The 17558-nt window shown below is 38.1% G+C and overlaps 1 protein-coding gene across 4 annotated transcripts in view; it reads right to left on the reverse strand.

The window, feature by feature from the left end:
* LOC132815498 (adhesion G protein-coupled receptor B1-like) overlaps positions 1–17328 on the reverse strand; it is a 177660-nt gene extending 160332 nt beyond the window's left edge. For all 4 annotated transcript variants that reach the window (XM_060824471.1, XM_060824470.1, XM_060824469.1 and 1 more), the window contains exons 1-2: positions 17258–17328; positions 426–529 (exon numbers count right to left, since the gene is read on the reverse strand). In XM_060824471.1, the coding sequence (XP_060680454.1) occupies positions 426–526 (101 nt within the window). In that variant the 5' untranslated portion in view covers positions 527–529; positions 17258–17328. The remainder of the gene's footprint in view (positions 1–425; positions 530–17257) is intronic.
* Between the last annotated feature and the right edge of the window lie 230 nt (positions 17329–17558).

The raw sequence follows: 17558 nt of genomic DNA on the forward strand, positions 1-17558 counted from the left end.
GTTTAATGCAAGTTTAACATAATATCTTGATTTAGTACTTGATATCGATATCTATAAAGCCTAGGATGCTGTGTTGTTTTATTAATCATGCTCATGACCTTCAATGATTTATGCACATTTACACCACACCTCTCTGTCCTTGGAACAACTTTACAATTTTATTTCATATTGCCTCAGTATGTTCTTTTTACCAACATGAATCTCTGGATCAAGAGGTCAAAAAAGACATGTGTTTTGGAAAAAATCCTTAAGATATTTCTATCATGGTAATGGATTTATATTCTTCATAATGACCTCTTCAGTCAAGGCCATCCTCATTGGATCAAAAGCTGTGAATTATGTCAGACTTTGCCAGCCACAATATAATCTCATGAAAATAAGGTGCAATTCAGTTTCATTAATAAAACAAAATACCATATCATTACCTCCAGACAGATACATAAATAATGATTAGCAGTAGGAGAGTCAACGAGGAAACTCCACAGCCAACAATTAGAGTGACCGAAGGCAGGATCACTTTGTCCATGTTCTAGGAGAAAGCCAGAATGAAGAAGCTGTTAGAAATCAAAGCTCTCAGTGAATAACTTCATGAAATTAATTATCACTATCAAGCTTTAAAACATGATGTAATGAAATTTTTCTACAGCATGTTAAAGTATCTAGGGAAAATCGCTGTGTTTATATCATGTGACATTTGCTAGACCATCAAGTTCATTGACGCTAAATCTTTGATGTGGCACATAACGAGAAAGAGAAAAAGCTTGAGTTTTAGGTTGTGCTGAGTCCAGGAAGCAAAAATAAAAACAGCACCACAAGCCTGAGTGCCGATTCCTTGGCTGCATCTCATTTTGTAGGGCTTGAGGGGACTAATGGGAATGATGAAGGAGTGACAATGCTATCTGCCCACATACAGTGTCTAATCAATTAGGTTTTAAAGATCAGCTAGGATTTTTCTGGGTCAATTTCCACATCCCTATGAGCAGTGGACGTCTGTTTAACTGTGCAGTGGGAAAGGGGATGGAGAGGGAAGTGGGTGGGAGAGAGATTGGGCTGATTTAGCACTCTACGTAGATCACTTTGTCTCAGTAGCTGAAAGCTGCCTTGTTAAGACCCTACTCCCAGTTGCCACACTGCTTTTACGTGGCCTTGCTATCAGTCATGGTCCCTCTAACTTGGCCTACCATCCTTAATAAGATAACAAGCCTACTCTTGAGCCATTAATTGGCTGCCTGGCTAAAAGGCTAATCATTGACCACAGCCCAGGGTTCTGCCTGACATTTCAACCTGCCGATCGAGTTTAGAAGTCCACCCAAAAGTCTTGCCCTAAGTTCCTCAATAGATACAAAGAACAGAAATTGCTGGAAAAATGTCAGAACTGAAGCAGGCTCAAAGCATTAACTCTGTTTCCCTCTCTACAGATGCTGCCAGACCTGTTGAGTTTCTACAGCAATTTCTGGTTTTGTTTCAGATTCTGCAATTGGTTGACCTCCCAAGATAGGTTTCTGTTTCAGTTTGCAGATTTTTTTTTCCTTAAACATGCTCGCAGAGGTTTCTCTTCTGAAAGATATCCATCTATAAAGAAAAACTTTTTTAATGTAATTAGTTTTATGCGACAGCTTTGTGTTGATTTGTTCAAATCTTGTGCATATACCATTCAGTATCAACAAAATGCACTGACACAATACTTGATCCTCCTGCTTCCAATGTTTCTGTAATTATATTTTTCGGCAAAGGTTAAATCAAACAGGTGAAGTCAGGCTGACATTTTCCTCTCCTTCTCTGGAGTAGGGTGGCCAGTCACATTAGACTAATGATCTTCCCACCAGATGTCAACTTATTCAACACTGAGTACGATTCAAAGCTGGGCCTTCTTGCCCTGCGCAGATTGACACCAAGTTATTTATCGTGTTGTCTTCAATGTGCTCCATTGAAGTGATATAAACATAAAACAAACATAACCCAGGAGAACGAAGGAAAACATTCTCTACACTTTGCAGTTGCTCTAACTTGCTCAAATTCTCATCAACGACTCGCAAACAATAAGGGACATTAAAGAGATGAATTGTGTCATATTGGGCAAAGAGTGAAAGTCAGGCAGAAAACTCCATCTTCTTGTGGATGGTTTCCAAGAAGCCAAGATAGTTTCAAATTGGGTATCTGCCCATGCTGTTATTATTAAATGTTGCTTGTTTAAAAATATAAGTGACAATCAACTAACAGTCGAGGTGACTGTATAATTGTCTGATCATTGCTCTGCAAGCCATTTCCATTCCTAAAATAGGAGGATCTAACATCTGTGCACATTTCCTGTCATTCTAGTTTCCATTATAATTTCGATGTTAACATTTATAATGAAAACTGGTTATATAAAAACTGGTTAGGCATTAACTGCACTTTCTACAACCCACTCCCTGCCCCTTCAGTGGAGGTGCTGCAATGCCAGCATTGTCACAGTAATTACAGTATGCAAGTTTACATAATAAATGTGGGATACAGCAATTTACAATGCAAGACAAAAATAAAGTTAGAATTCATATCTCTAAAATGGATCCTGAACACATCTGTATGCTCTGCTCCAACGACACTCTGCTCTGGAACATTGTCTCGTCTGTACACAATGCATATTCTAATACTGCCTGCATGCAATCCCAAAATACATTGATCAGCAGAATGATAAAATCTTACAGCCAGTTGACATTCATCATACTTCAAATATCACATACTGTTCCAACAAAAACTATCAGAACAAAAAACAGTTAGAACTGAGACAGTGACATTTAAAATCAACAACAACTCTACGCTGACTGATTGTTGGTAGGTTTCAGCAGCTACAATTTATTGGATGCACCTATTAGAAGTAAAGGGGCAAAACAAATTTACAATTAAACATCACAGCCATTCATCAGATTCTTAATCACCCTCCCATAGGTAATATCATGGGATATCACATGTTAGATATTGCTTGCTGAAAAGTATTCCACCCTTACCTCTATAGAGCTCTCCCTCTATTACATTGAACTTGAAAAGATAGGAAAATGGTTGACTAATAAGTAAGAGGCCAGATGGTGATAGAATCCCTGAAATTTGGAAGCAGGCTATATGGCCATCATGTCCATACTGCCCCTCTAAAGAGCACCCCACCCAGACCCATCTCATAACCTGACATTTCCCATAACCAATCTAACCTGCATATCTTTGGTGTATGGGAGGAAGCCCATGCAGACACAGAGAGGATGTGCAAATTCCACACAAACAGTTACCTGACAGTGGAATCAAACCCAGGTCCCTGGTGCTGTGAGACAGCAGTGCTAACCACTGAGCAACTGTGCCACCCATTAGATAGTGCATGCTCTTCATCAGAAACAGTGGCCTTTTTTCCCTCTCTTCAATGTTGAAGGGCCTCCAATAGATGTCTGGCATTTGTTGTTTATAAATTAATTTAGGAGTAGCCTCTCACATTGAAAGTGGAAACAGGAGTACCTGTATACATGCGTATACTCAAAGATGGCTGCAAATCTCAATGGTTATTTTCCAAATTTATTGCCTCCATTTATTTAGGTTAGTTTAAGAAAACTATAAAACTATGTCCGAGACGAATTTTAAAGATATTGCAGTCACTTATTCCAACAATTTCCCAAAAGGTAAGCAATATGTTTTCAAATCATTTTCCACAAAGAACTTAAATGTCTCAATATTATTGTCTGCTTCTAGGGACCCCCTTGAATACCAACATTATTCATGAATGAGGGAACATCTGCCTTGAATTTCTGTAATTACAATTCTTGGTGGTTCAGTTTCACCCAAATATAATTTTACATTCATTCAAATAAGGAGACATACAGGTTTGTTTTCATTGTTAATATCTGCAAATTACATCTCACCATTGAAAAGAGAAAATAAAGCTAGACCATCAGTAAAGATTTAATGCATCTGATTTATCATATAAAATTATGGCCTAAATACTAAATGTTCCATTCCAACATCAGATAATAACCCACATTGCTCATGCATCTGTACATTTTGGAACACCAAATAGTATTCTGCAAAGAATGATTTTACGTAGTATAGTACAGAATCAAGCTGAATTCCAGAGCTCATAGGAAATTTGAGAAAAGGAATAGAAGAAATAGGAAGAGCAAATGGTTATTATTTGTATGCTTTTTAATTAACCTGCTCAAAAAATACTACTACCTATTTCTGGAACAGGTAGGACTTGAACCCAGGTTTCCTGGGTCAGAGATAGGACACTATCACCACACAAGAGCCAATGTGGCTGTTATTTTATGTGAACGTACTAGGTGCGGGGGTGGTTGCCTTCAATTGGTACCATTCTCTACTCCCAAATGCAAGTAGGGCCACTGGATCAGGCACCAATTTGACAGATAAGTCCAGACCAATACGCTTCTTAGGCCTATCAGTTGTCTCACCAGTAACATCCTGCCCTGTCTGAAGTTGCTGGTCCTCAGGGATCAGCAGCCATTGGCAGCTGGAGATCATGAACAAAGATCCAGGCTGTGAAGTCAGGAAGACTCACATTGGAAAGAAGGTACATTTTTTTTGTTGGTTGGGGGCGGGGGGGTGAGGGGGGGGGTGGAACACAGTGAGAGATGGGAGTCAGCGAGTCAGAGATACAGATGGGATAGCCCATCTTGGTATAGCCCATCTTGGGGTAGCCACTTGGCCCACTTTTTCCATCTTGTAGTGTCTCCAAATTAATGCAAATACAGACCCTCATCTGACATGGAAGACAGGCCTCTCTGATTTCTCTGTCAGCAAGGCAGATATTGTTCTTGCCTGTCAGAAAGGCAGGAAATTGAAGCAGTGATGGATTGAGGTCTGTGAGCAGATGGGAAGGTTTGGAATGACTCTGCACACATTTAAACCGAGAATGTGACTGGGGAGGTAGTGTAGATGATGTTACATATATGGACTTTCAAAAGGAGAACGACAAATACTCCAATGTTAGACTTTTAAATAAAATAAAATAGAGGTCATTCAGATTGATGGACTGAGGAATTCTGGATGCAAATCTTGCTAAGAGAATTAAAGCAAAGAGCAGTGGTGAATTCTTACTCTTCCAAGGTCAGAGGGAAACATACAATAGTATTCTCCAGGAATCACTGAGGAACATTGTTCTCTTTGATATAAAAAATGAACAAATATATGGAACAGATGAAATTTGACAGTAATGTGTTAAGTAGATGGGCTCATGCCCGAAACGTAGATTCTCCTGCTCCTTGGATGCTGCCTGACCTGCTGAGCTTTTCGAGCAACACATTTTCAACACTGGTGGGAAGCACAAGGAAAATTAATTTAAAGTAAATGAGACAAAATTAGAAGAAGTGCAGGAACAGGGAAGCATGGAAAAATCTTTCATGGTGGCAAAACAAGGGAAGGCTGTTTAAAAACATACGGTGTCATTGTCCTTATTAATCGAGGCCACAAGTGCAAAAGCTAGGATTCTGAACAAAAACACTTAAGAATGCTTCTAATACCTCAACTGGAGTATTATTCAGTTCTGAACACAACACTTTAGGAAGGATGTCAATTCCTTACAGAAGGTGCTAAAGAGACATTCTGGATTGGCAATGGGATAATAAGGACTTCAGTTCTGTGGAGAGACAGGAGAAGCTGGGCTTTACTTGCACATTAAAAAGTGAACAGGATTTTTTAAAGATTGTCCAAAGTGATGAACACAATTTTGAAACAGTACATTTATTGAAATTGCTTCCAGTGGCAGAATAGTCAGAAAAAAGAGATTTCAAGTTTTCGTCTTTCATGTGATATAGATTTCACCAGTAAGGCCAGAATTTATTGCCGGTTCCTGATTTCCTCTGAACTGAACTGCTTTTCCAAGCTATTTCAGAGAGCACTTACAGTCAACTACACTGTTGTAGGTTTGGAAATAAATATAAGACAGACCAATGCTGGTAGATTACCTACCTTAAAGGACACCAGTGAACCAGACACTTTATGCTTATCAACAATGGTTTTGTGGTAACGTTTAGGTTAGTTTTTACTTCCAGGTTTATTATTTGCATTTACTATATATTGTACCAGCATACTTGTGGGATATGAATGCCTACACAGCACTAAAATGGGCTTCTGGACAACTAGTCCAATGAGATTACCATGACATCACTTTCTCACCCAAAATGACTGGTAAAAGATGGCATGAAGATTTCCAAGAGAAAATAATAAAATAGTAAGTTTCTGAAATAAAATCAGAAAAATCCCTGCTATAGGAAAGATGGTACTAAATTGGAAAGGATGCAAAAAAGATTTATGAAGGACCATGACTGAAGCATTTGACTTATAAAAAGAGGCTGAATAGGCTGGGATGTTTTTTCCCTGGAGCCTAAGAGACCGAGGGCTGACCTTATAAAATTGTGAGGGGCACAGATAGTGTGAATAGCCAAGAACATTTGAAGAGTCTGGTTTTATACTCAATGCAGTTTCGATGGATGAGAGAGGATCTAATTGAAACATACAGAATACTGAATGGCCTGGACAGAGTAGATGTTGGGAAGATGTTTCCATTGGTAGGACAGACTAGGACCTGAGCGCATAGCCTTAGAGTAAACGGAAGACCTTTTAGAATAGAGAAAAGGAGAAACTTTTTCAGCCAGAGAGGGTGAATCTTTGGAATTCATTGCCACAGAAGACTGTGGAGGCCAGGTCACTGAGTATATTTCAGATAGAGATAGATAGATCAAGGGGATCAAGGGTTACGGGGAGAAAGCAGGAGAATGGAGTTGAGAAACTTATCAGCCATGATTAAATGGTGGAGCAGACACAATGGGCTGAATGGCCTAATTTCTGCTCCTATGTCTTATGGTCTAACATGGACATACAAAGGACAAGAAAAAATTTAGTGTACACACAAGATTTCAATTTGAGAAAATGCAAGGTCATCAATTCCAGACTATGTCAGAACATTTTCATAATTATGAGATTAACAACTTGGGAAGAGCAGAGCAATGTAGGTTTTTATGTATAAAAGTCACAAAGAACAGGTACGCAAGAACAAAATGTCAGCAAGTAATCTAATGGCATGTTGGGCCTTTATCTCAAAGGAGATGCAATGCAAAAATAAGCAAGTGACCCTTTCAGAAGAGAAAGACTTACATTTACCAATCGTCTTTGATAGCAACAGGCATCCCAAAACTTTACCCAAACTAAGTTGTTAAAAACGTAGTCACTGTTGCAATGTTTGCAAATGTTTCAGCCAGTTTATGCACAGCAAGGTCTAAATGAACAGAAAGGAGATTGAGGGGATTTAATTTTATGAGTTTTAAGATCTGCAAAGTTTAGTGTGAGAGATAGGACAGCTGAAGTGCACAATATGTGATGCCTATAAGATGTAGAAAGGTTCTAGGTACTTTCTTTACTTGGATGAGTATGCTGGGTGTCCCCAATTGCTTTACAGAAAAAATAATTTCATTTAAGTAGTGAGCAAATTGTTGAAGAGAATCCTGAGGGACAGGATGTACATATATTTGAAAAGGCAAGGACATGGTCAACATGGCTTTGTGCATGGGAAATCATGTCTCACAAACTTAATTGAGTTTTGTGAAGAAGTAACAAAGAGGAGCGATGAGGTCAGAGTAGTAGACATGATCTATATGGACTTCAGTAAGACATTCGACAAGGTTCCCCATGGGAGACTGGTTTGCAAGGTTAGATCTCATGGAATACAGAGAAAACTAGCCATTTGGATACAGAACTGGCTCAAAGGTAGAAGACAGAGGGTGGTGGTGGAGGGTTGTTTTCAGACTGGAGGGCAGAGACCAGTGGAGTGTCACAAGGATCAGTGTTGGGTTCTCTAATTTTTGTCATTTGTATAAATGATTTGGATGCGAGCATAAGAGGTACGGTTAGTAAGTTTGCAGATGACACCAAAATTGGAGGCATGGTGGACAGCGAAGAAGGTTACCTCAGATTACAATGGAATCGTGATTAGATGGATCAATGGGCTGAGAAGTGGCAGATGTAATTTAATTCAGATAAATGCGAGGGACTGCGTTTTGGGAAATCAAATCTTAGCAGGACTTATACACTTAATGGTAAGATCTTAGGGAGTGTTGCTGAACAAAGAGACCTTGAAGTGCAGGTTCATAGCTCCTTGAAAGTGGAGTTGCAGGTAGATAGGATAGTGAAGGCGGCGTTTGGTATGCTTTCCTTTATTGGACTGAATATTGAGTACGAGTTGGGAGGTCATTTTGCAGCTGTACAGGACATTGGTTAGGCCACTGTTGGAATATTCTGTGCAATTCTGGTCTCCTTCTTATCAGAAAGATATTGTGAAACTTGAAAGGGTTCAGAAAAGATTTACAAGGATGTTGCCATTTGAGCTATAGGGAGAGGCTGAACAGGCTGGGACTGTTTTCCCTGGAGTGTCGGAAGCTGAGGGGTGACCTTATAGAGGTTTACAAAATTATGAGGGGCATGGATAGGATAAAAGACAAAGTCTTTTCCCTGAAGTCGGGGAATCCAGAACTACAGGCCATAGGTTTAGGGTGAGAGGGGAAAGATATAAAAAGATCTACGGGGTAACTTTTTCACACAGAAGGTGGTATGTGTATGGAATGAGCTGCCAGAGGAAGTGGTGGAGGCTGGTACAATTGCAACATTTAAGAAGCATTTGGATAGGTATATGAATAGGAAGGATTTGGAGGGATATGGGCCGGATGCTAGCAGGTGGGACTAGATTGGTTTGGGATATCTGGTCGGCATGGATGGGTTGGACCAAAGGGTCCGTACATCTCTATGACTCTATATATTTACATTGGGTAGACGTATCAAAGAATATGGAACAAAAATAGGGAAATGGAGGTGATGTACAGATCAGCCACAATTTAGCTGAGCTTCAGAGCAGACTCAAGCACTTACAATACTTTGAGCTGAGCATAGAATGCCTCCAGAGCAGACAGAGGCCATTCTGCCCAACAAATCTGCTATCTGCTGTACCAATCTTACTCTACTTCCAGGGCTGAAAGCTTTATTTGATTACCAAGAGACTGACAGTAGAAATATCCATAACTGAGAAAAGTAAACAATTCTTATGGTGAATTCTCAATAACAGTACTGCTTTCACAATCAAATCATCATTAAGTAAGTGATTGTGATATATACATATATGTGCAATGTGATTTAGTGATAGGAGGGAAATAAATTGTTGGTGTTCTATCAAGCTGTGTTCATGAGAAAACACTACATGTACCTGACAGACATAGTTAAGAGTACGAATAATGAGTGGCTCCCCACCCCCACCCCACAGTCTCCCCCCTGCTCCCCCCCGCCCCAAGTATTAAAGTGCCATTACACATTCTCTTATAAGTTTAGGGGTTTAAAAATAAGAAAAATAAACTGTTTTGATACACGCCTTATTATATCATTTTTGCTTTGAAACTAATCAACAGCACAGATAACCACTGAGTTAAACTAATCCTAATCAATTCTGATAGTTTTTTTTTCTCTATCTCTGTTCCTTTCCCTGTCAAGATTATAATTAAGAAATGGAAAAAACGGTCGACTCCAAGCTTCTGCTGCAACAAGGCTACTGCTGGGACACGCATGAGTCATTCAGATTTTCCATGTCAATGATGGTAGCGATGGGGTGGGAAGATGAGTGGGAAATTGTCTGGCATCTATTTAATATCTCTATTTAACTGTGGTACAGACAAGATCAGGATCTCAGCAGTATGCTGAGATCAACTGTGTGTGTCAAGGCTGCTATGAATTTACATTTCATTCCACAATGATGTAAAAACACTATATCTGTATGTCATTTTCTCCATTTAACTTTCTTTGCATCTCAGTTGATCATATCACCACTCAATCTTTACAATAAAAATATTCTCAAATGCAGTAATTTTTTATACTCCCCTTTCTGTTCAGAAATACCTTCTTTCCAATAAAATGAAAATGCAAGATCAAAAATATTCAACCGAAAAATCTCAGACAAATGATAAATTTCTACCACCCTAAGTCCCCACAGTTTTCTATTTTGAAAGTGTCTCACTTCTCCTCTACCTTCTCCCTTCCAATTTGTCATTCATCAATAGAAACATATTCTTCATTTTATGAGAAGAATGCCAGTCACAATCTTCATTAATTTTAAATGTGGTGTTGATCTAGTATTGTATGTAACGCTTTCACACTCTTCTACATTTTGCAAAGCATTTTATTCCATACTTATAGTGCAGTGATTGATAGATGTTCTTTACTGAATTCTAATTGCATGATATTTCAATTGAAAATTACATTGTTCAATTTGCACTTGACAACAAGAAAAATGTGTCAACAATAATCACCTTCAAGATCAACATCATAGGGTCTCCGAGAATAGACTGCACACAGAAATTCAGGTCTGATTAATCAGATTACAGGTTTCTGAGCAGATGGCCTTCAAGACAGATTTCAATGTAATTAAACAAATGATCAAGATGCAAGATCCTCAGTAATACTGTGTGCAATATTGGCCTGTGAATCTACTAGTTTTCACACTATTTTCTTTGTCTTTCTTATTGAAGCAGGCATCAATCCACTGAAATCAATTAGTGCCATATTAAAATAATTGACAATGGAATATCATGACAATTTGTTAAGTGTTTTCACTAAATTACAGTCATTTCAAGGTTAAAGTATCTCAATTCATCAGGCAATTTTGTCCTGCTGGTCCATCTTCAAAAGAAATACATTTTTTTTGTGAGTTTTCCAACAGGCTTAGTTTCCAGATCAATCAATAAAACTGTTACAAAGATTCTGCTTTATATTTGACATTGGGTAGTTCTATGCCACAACAAATGCTAGATTTACCGCAGTATGAACCAGTGCAACCTTGTCTAAAGGTGAGAACAACATTAGAGAATTGAGCATTCTGTAAAGACAGTGATGCAACATCAATAATGTCATTGTGAATTTCTTTACATTTCTGTACAAAGCTAACTACAATTTTTGTGTTCATCAAGGTCAATGGTGTTTGCAATAGGAAACTGATTAGCCATTCTGGCATTTCATTCTGAGACCTGAGTAACTCTGTCACTCCAAAGCTACAACATAAGCCATGATTTGGAGTTGCCGGTATTGAACTGGGGTGTACAAGTTAAAGATCACACAACACCAGATATAAACCTGTTGGACTATAACACAATATAAACATATTTGCTTAACAGTGGGCAGATCCTTTCAAAGTATCATTGAGGGCTTGGTTTCAGGAATAGTCACTTTGCAACACTGAATTGATTAGGAGCAACAGGAAGTGTTATCGAAATAATAGGATCACAGAAGGAGATTATTCAGGCCATTATCTACATTCATTAGAAAAGCTTTTCCAATCAGTCCCAATCAGCTTTCCATGTCCCATGTTTTCTCTTTTGTTGCATTTGCTTCCACTGTCCTCCATTCAGTCAATTTCATATCCTAAGAACTTGTTATATAAATAAAATTAATATATCATCTCATACTTATACCAATTACATAAATCTGTGCTCTTTTGAGATGGAGTATGTTACTCATAAAAATAGGTTCTCCTGAGTTACTCCTACTTTGAACCCAGCCACTGAATCACCCTTTCTCTAGTCTGAGCTCTAATGTAGCTGCTCCACATAACTGAAGTCCTGAACCATTTTCATTAAGGCCTTTAAATCCATTCTCATGACTTCACATGGTTTGGCATAACTTCATCAATTTGCTACTTTAAAGAAATTATATGCTTATGATAAGACCTGCCACATTCAGAGGTATGGGATACTCCATCAGCTCCTACACACAGTTTAAAATTGGAATTTTAGTTTATATCGCCTCCTCCTATTGTTATGGACTAGATCAAACCACCTCAAAAATATTTTGGGGAGGTAGTTTAGACCCTAACATTTTCATATTTTAAAAGCTAAATGTAAAATAATACAATACAACTGGTCAAACTACTCGATGTCAAGCAAAACACAATTTATTTAAACACTGCAGTTAAAATACTATGTGAGAAATTTAGAACAATTTAACAGATTGGAAATGTAATGGAATAATAGATGCAGTAACTATAATTAACTGTTCCATTATAGCAACATCCCATAAACACACCCCTTGGTAAAAAGGAAAATTCAGATTCTCACAGGAAGTTCTCAAATCCAGGAAGAAAATAAAATCAAGCGAAGATTCAGAGATAGTAGCAGCCAAGAGATATTCACTGAAGTCTCCAATTCTTTTGAGATCCCAATATCTTCTGATGTTACTGAAAAAGTGAAACCCAGAAATCTGGGTCTGTGAGACCTGGCCACATCCATTTAGGCTATTAAAAAAACCCAAGGCCACCTAAGCAGTTTACTCAACAGGTCTTCAGTAGACAGCTCAGTGCCTCTGCCTTACAACCTCTCTTCAAAAGAAAAGCAGGATGAAATAACCTCTTAAAGTGACTGCATCATCAAACTATTCTTCTGACAAACATGAAATCAGCCGACACTTCACTGTGTTAAATTAACTTTGTCGTATGTCTATCTATTTAATCAATCTGTATACCTAAAGTGTGCTGTTATATTTGTCATTATTTACTATATTAACTAAATAATGCCCCAAGAACTCTTACATTATGGTTCATGGGATTTCATGTACAGTTCTGCAGAATATTAATCTCTAACAATATGTAGTAAAATATATCTAAAATTTTAAATAGGAAGTACACATGTTAGACATAACACCAACACAATTCCATATGTATAGCATGCTGGTTGTGCATTTTTGTATTTAAGTACAGGGAAATAAACATGAACTATACATTTGTTTTTGATGCTTGAACATTCTATTTTAAAGCTGCTATCCACAACACTAAAATCTTCGAATCTCAAGTTAATAGATCTGACTTATCAAGATTGATTGACTTCACCATTCGGAGTTGTTGAAGAAAATATTTGCCACCTATGTACCAGGTTAACCATAGAACAGAGGGCATGAACAAGCAGAGATATGCAGAGTCCAGTTGCCTCACAGATCCAGCATTCTTTTCTATGGTACCATCAAGCAACAGCTATAGAAAAGATAACTTATTCTTATACAGGGCAACCTCAATTATTTGAACGACATAGGTGGGGAGTATTTTGTTCGGATAATTGAAAGTCCAGATGATCGAATGTTCGGATAACACAGTTTACCCAGGCATCAGTGCCTTGAGGTCTTGTTCAGATAATCCAAAGTTCGGTAAATCAATGTTTGGATAATCAAAGTTATATTGTTTACAGTAAAGAATAAAAGAAAACAAATAATGTTTTCTAAAAAAAAGTATTGACTTTTGCTCCACCAAATTTCCAATTTTGTGTATCAAAGTGAATAATGATCCCAATGCATTTACTTATGGACAGTACTGGCAGTGTTGAACAGCTCATCGGTGACATTCTCACTTGTGAGTCAGACCATACTTGAATGTTAATCTAGGATTACACATCAATGCAGTACCAACCAAGTGTTGCACTGTCAGAAGTACTGTCTTCTGGATGATACATAAAAGAGTCCCTAGCTGCTTGGCCAGATGGATGTAAAAGATCCCAAGTTACAATCTGAAGAGGAGCAGGGAGCAATCCCAGTCTCCTGGTCAATACTTATAAGGAATATATGAACATGTGTACACTATTTGACCCATTGAGCCTGCTCTATTATTCAATATAGTTAAGGCTGATCAGCAACTTAAATTCTTCTTATCCCACTACCTCCATATCCCTCATTGGTATTTAGAAATCTGTCAGATATCTGCCTGAACCACATTCAATGACTGAGCTCCCACAGTCCTCCAGGATGCGGAATGTATGAAATTGTGTCTGTGATTCTGAGCTTCCCAATCAGTGGAATCATTTTTCAGTTGCTAAGTTCAGGACAGAGATAATTGATTATTTGAGGCATGTGGGATGTTCCTGTGATCAATCTAGCCACCATGTTTACATGAATAGATGGATGGATGTTACTTGGGCTGAGGGGCTCAGATACGAGGAAAAGTTGGGCAGTCTGCAGTTGTTGTCCTTGGAGCAGCGAAGGTTGAGCAGGCACCATGAGGGTGACAGATAACATCATAGGAAAACACCATTTCTATTAGTAGAGAGGTCAAAAACCAAGGGACATAGATTTAAAGTGAGAGGTAGAGGCAAAGAAGGAGATGAGAATTTGTTTCACTCAAAGGATGGTGAGAGTCTGAAAGTCCCTGCCTGGAAGAGTGAAGGACTCAGAAACTCTCAAGTCATTTAAGCAGGATTTAGATCCTCATTGGAATTGGAATAACCTACAGGGCTGTGGGCCCAATAGCTGAAAAATGGGTTTAGTGAGGTCAAATCTTTGCTGATCAGCATGGACATGATGGGCTGAATTGTCTCCTTTTGTGCTGGAAACATCTAAGAAAATATCATGGTATTGCTGGATAAGCTAACAATGTAAATGCAAGCTCTATGCTTGCTACTATTGGCAAAACTACCATTCAGTTAGAAAGACTGCAGGACTGCTTAGTCCCCTGATTTGAGAATTTAAATACATATCTTGATCTTAAATGTGTTCAAATAAAAATTGACATTATCAAGATTCTTACCGTTGAAATATCTGAAAGCACTTCACACCATTTGCAATGGAATGTCCTTTGCCATGGAAGGGAAGTACTTGCATTAATGTGGTGTTGTTTTATGACCTCAGACTTTCCAAATCACTTTATAACTAGAAAAGCACTTAAAGACTGTAGTTATAGTTTTAATGTAGCCGAAAATGGAATCACTTTTCATCAACGAATCTCCCAAAACAGCAGTAACAAAAACATTGCCTATTTGAGTTTTCTTGCCATTATAAGGATGGTGCCCTGATCAGCATTTCACCTTGAGAACTCTGTGCTCTTTTTAAAATAATAGGATTTTCGATATATTACCAAACAAGCCATTACCTTCATTTAATATTTTATTCCAAAGTCTCTCCCTTCCACACTGTAACACTATATTAGTATTGCTTAGTATTGCTTCCTTCTAATTCGAGTGCTCAAGCAATCCTGCAATGGTCAACCAGCAATGTTTGGGTCTCAAACTGGAAGGACTGCCAACTGAGACAAGGAGCAAAATTTTGACACTGATGTGGAGGCAGGAACAAGGGTGGGCAGGCAGAGAATTTCTCTCAGTTGGATTCCCAGTTCCCCACTACAGATCTGTTTCATTGTCACTTTCATGTAAACTGGATTGGAAGAGGTACACATAACCACACCACCCCTGCCCCCCTGCCCCCCCCCCCCCCCCCCCCACCCCAAGATTCAGACAGTTTGTAAACTCACTGGAAGACCAATTAATGACAGTGATCAGAGGTCAAATGAAACTTTACAACAGCATATACCAATTAGTTGGTACCAACAATGTCTGTGAAGCAATATTATGCCTTTCATGGAATAATTTTATCTCACAATAAATAACTTTGCAACAAATCGAACATTTATAATCAAAATCTATTTCAGTTATACAAGACTTCAGCAAGCAATAGCTGTCAGAGTCAAACAAATGTTTGCTAAGAAAATTAAATGTTAATATCACCCACTGATTAAGATAATAAGTAAAATTTCCAGAGATTCCAATAGATCTTCAAGTCATACCCTTACTAAGATTTCATCTTTGCCTTTCAAATGCTGCCTAACCTGTTTGGTTTCCTGTTATTTATACCATCAACAAAAAAAATCCTTTGAATGCAAAAGCTAACTTGACTGCTTGATGGTGCAGTCACAATATTCTATTTGTATGTCACATATACCAACTGCTGATTTTCACATAAGGCCATAACTTGTGCAGACGTGGTAGTTATATTTTGCTGTTAATTTGGAAAGTTTTATCAAAACATATTCAATATGAATTTGTTACATAAACATTCCATTGTAACAACACATGCATAGAAACTGGCATTTTCAATACAGAATTAACTATAGGAGAACCATTAGGATAACTGTCATTTCATTTAACATACAGGTACACATGTAAGTAAGTAAGCACTGACTCTATATTTAATGATATAATAATCATTAAATAAAATGTATCTAAATAAAGCATTAATAGCCAACATTAGTTGTGTGTCACACTTGCTTATAAAACCAAACGAAAATCCTTAGCTATACAGTCTTTAGCTCTCTTGCCAATTAATCAAAGGAATAGACTTATATTGCTATTAATTCAAGATAACATTCCAAAAGATTATAGGGTCTTTAACTCATATTTTGGACCATTCTAAACAGTGTCCTTCTGACATCATGACTGGCATCCATCTTACTCTTAGTCCATTCAAATGAAGATTAAAATCCAATGGCAATGTAAGCAAAATAATCTAACACTTTTATATTTTATCTCGACGACAATGTGGAACTGAGAGAATCATCTGGGTCCATGTAACATGTTCAGTTGAGTACAAAAGTTTGACTTCCTCATGCTATTATAATGTACAGCAGTTGCAAAAAGAATGAGCTTCTGCTGACACATGGTGCCAAGCTCACAATTGTTTCCTAAACTGTTTAGTTAAATGCAGTTTAAAAAAAACACATATGGCGGAATGTTTAGGAGATGTTTATCTTATAGCTGTACCACTTAGCCAACCATCCTGGCATAAAATTACTTGCTATTTATTTCAGTATGTCACTAACTGATCATATCATTTCTATCTAATATGAAATCATTTGCATTGATTAGAGATAAGCATTTTGATACTTGGAACTCAACAAATCTCTGAATATTCATCAAAACATTAGAGAACATTCTGATGAAGACATTGTACTCCAAAATAAGTATTTCATTTAGATAATTCCTTCCTACAGAATTATGTAATCCATTCATAGTCACTTAAGGAATAGAGATGGTTTGCTGCTTGCACCGTATTTACTTTTATCTGCAAAACAGGTTTGTATTTGACAGCATCTCTGAGTCTTCAGCTGTTTCACTCCTCCACATCTGAGGCAACTGACCACAAACATGGCAATTCAGACTAATATCTGGTGAAAGCATCTGGGCAGGACATTTTAATCAATGCTGATTGCAATTATTCCAATGCCAGGAGCGGTGGGCAAATGCCAGCTTCTTAATAAATGCAGCAGTCCCAAACATACAGATTTCTGAACTGAAATGTCAGTCTCTAATCACAGGTGACATGCCCCTGTTGGCGTTGCAAGGCAGTGATTTGACCTGCAGATCTCACGCTGTTCGTATTTTTTTTCGCTCCCCTGAGACGAATTGCAATCTTTCCTCCAAAATAATCATAATAAAAAAAAACGACTTACCGAATCTGACGAGAGCTGAGCCAAAATGGCGAAGCTGGAGAGCCGGTCACACTGGCATTTTGTACGTGACGAGTCAATGGGGAACGTCTTGCAGCCGCGGCTCGACCAGACCCCCTGTACGGCGAAGCTGGCAATTTCCAAAAGAGAGAAGATACAGACACATCTCTAAATTAGGAGCCAGGATCAATGCAACAAACCCAAAACATCCACCAAAAAACAACAGGGGGAAAAAAAAATGCAGAGACAGGGCGATGCACCAGCTCGGCTACGCAGAAGGAACATTTACAGCAATATTTAAATA

This window comes from Hemiscyllium ocellatum, chromosome 4, assembly GCF_020745735.1.
Source record: "Hemiscyllium ocellatum isolate sHemOce1 chromosome 4, sHemOce1.pat.X.cur, whole genome shotgun sequence".
Taxonomy (NCBI): Eukaryota; Metazoa; Chordata; class Chondrichthyes; order Orectolobiformes; family Hemiscylliidae; genus Hemiscyllium; species Hemiscyllium ocellatum.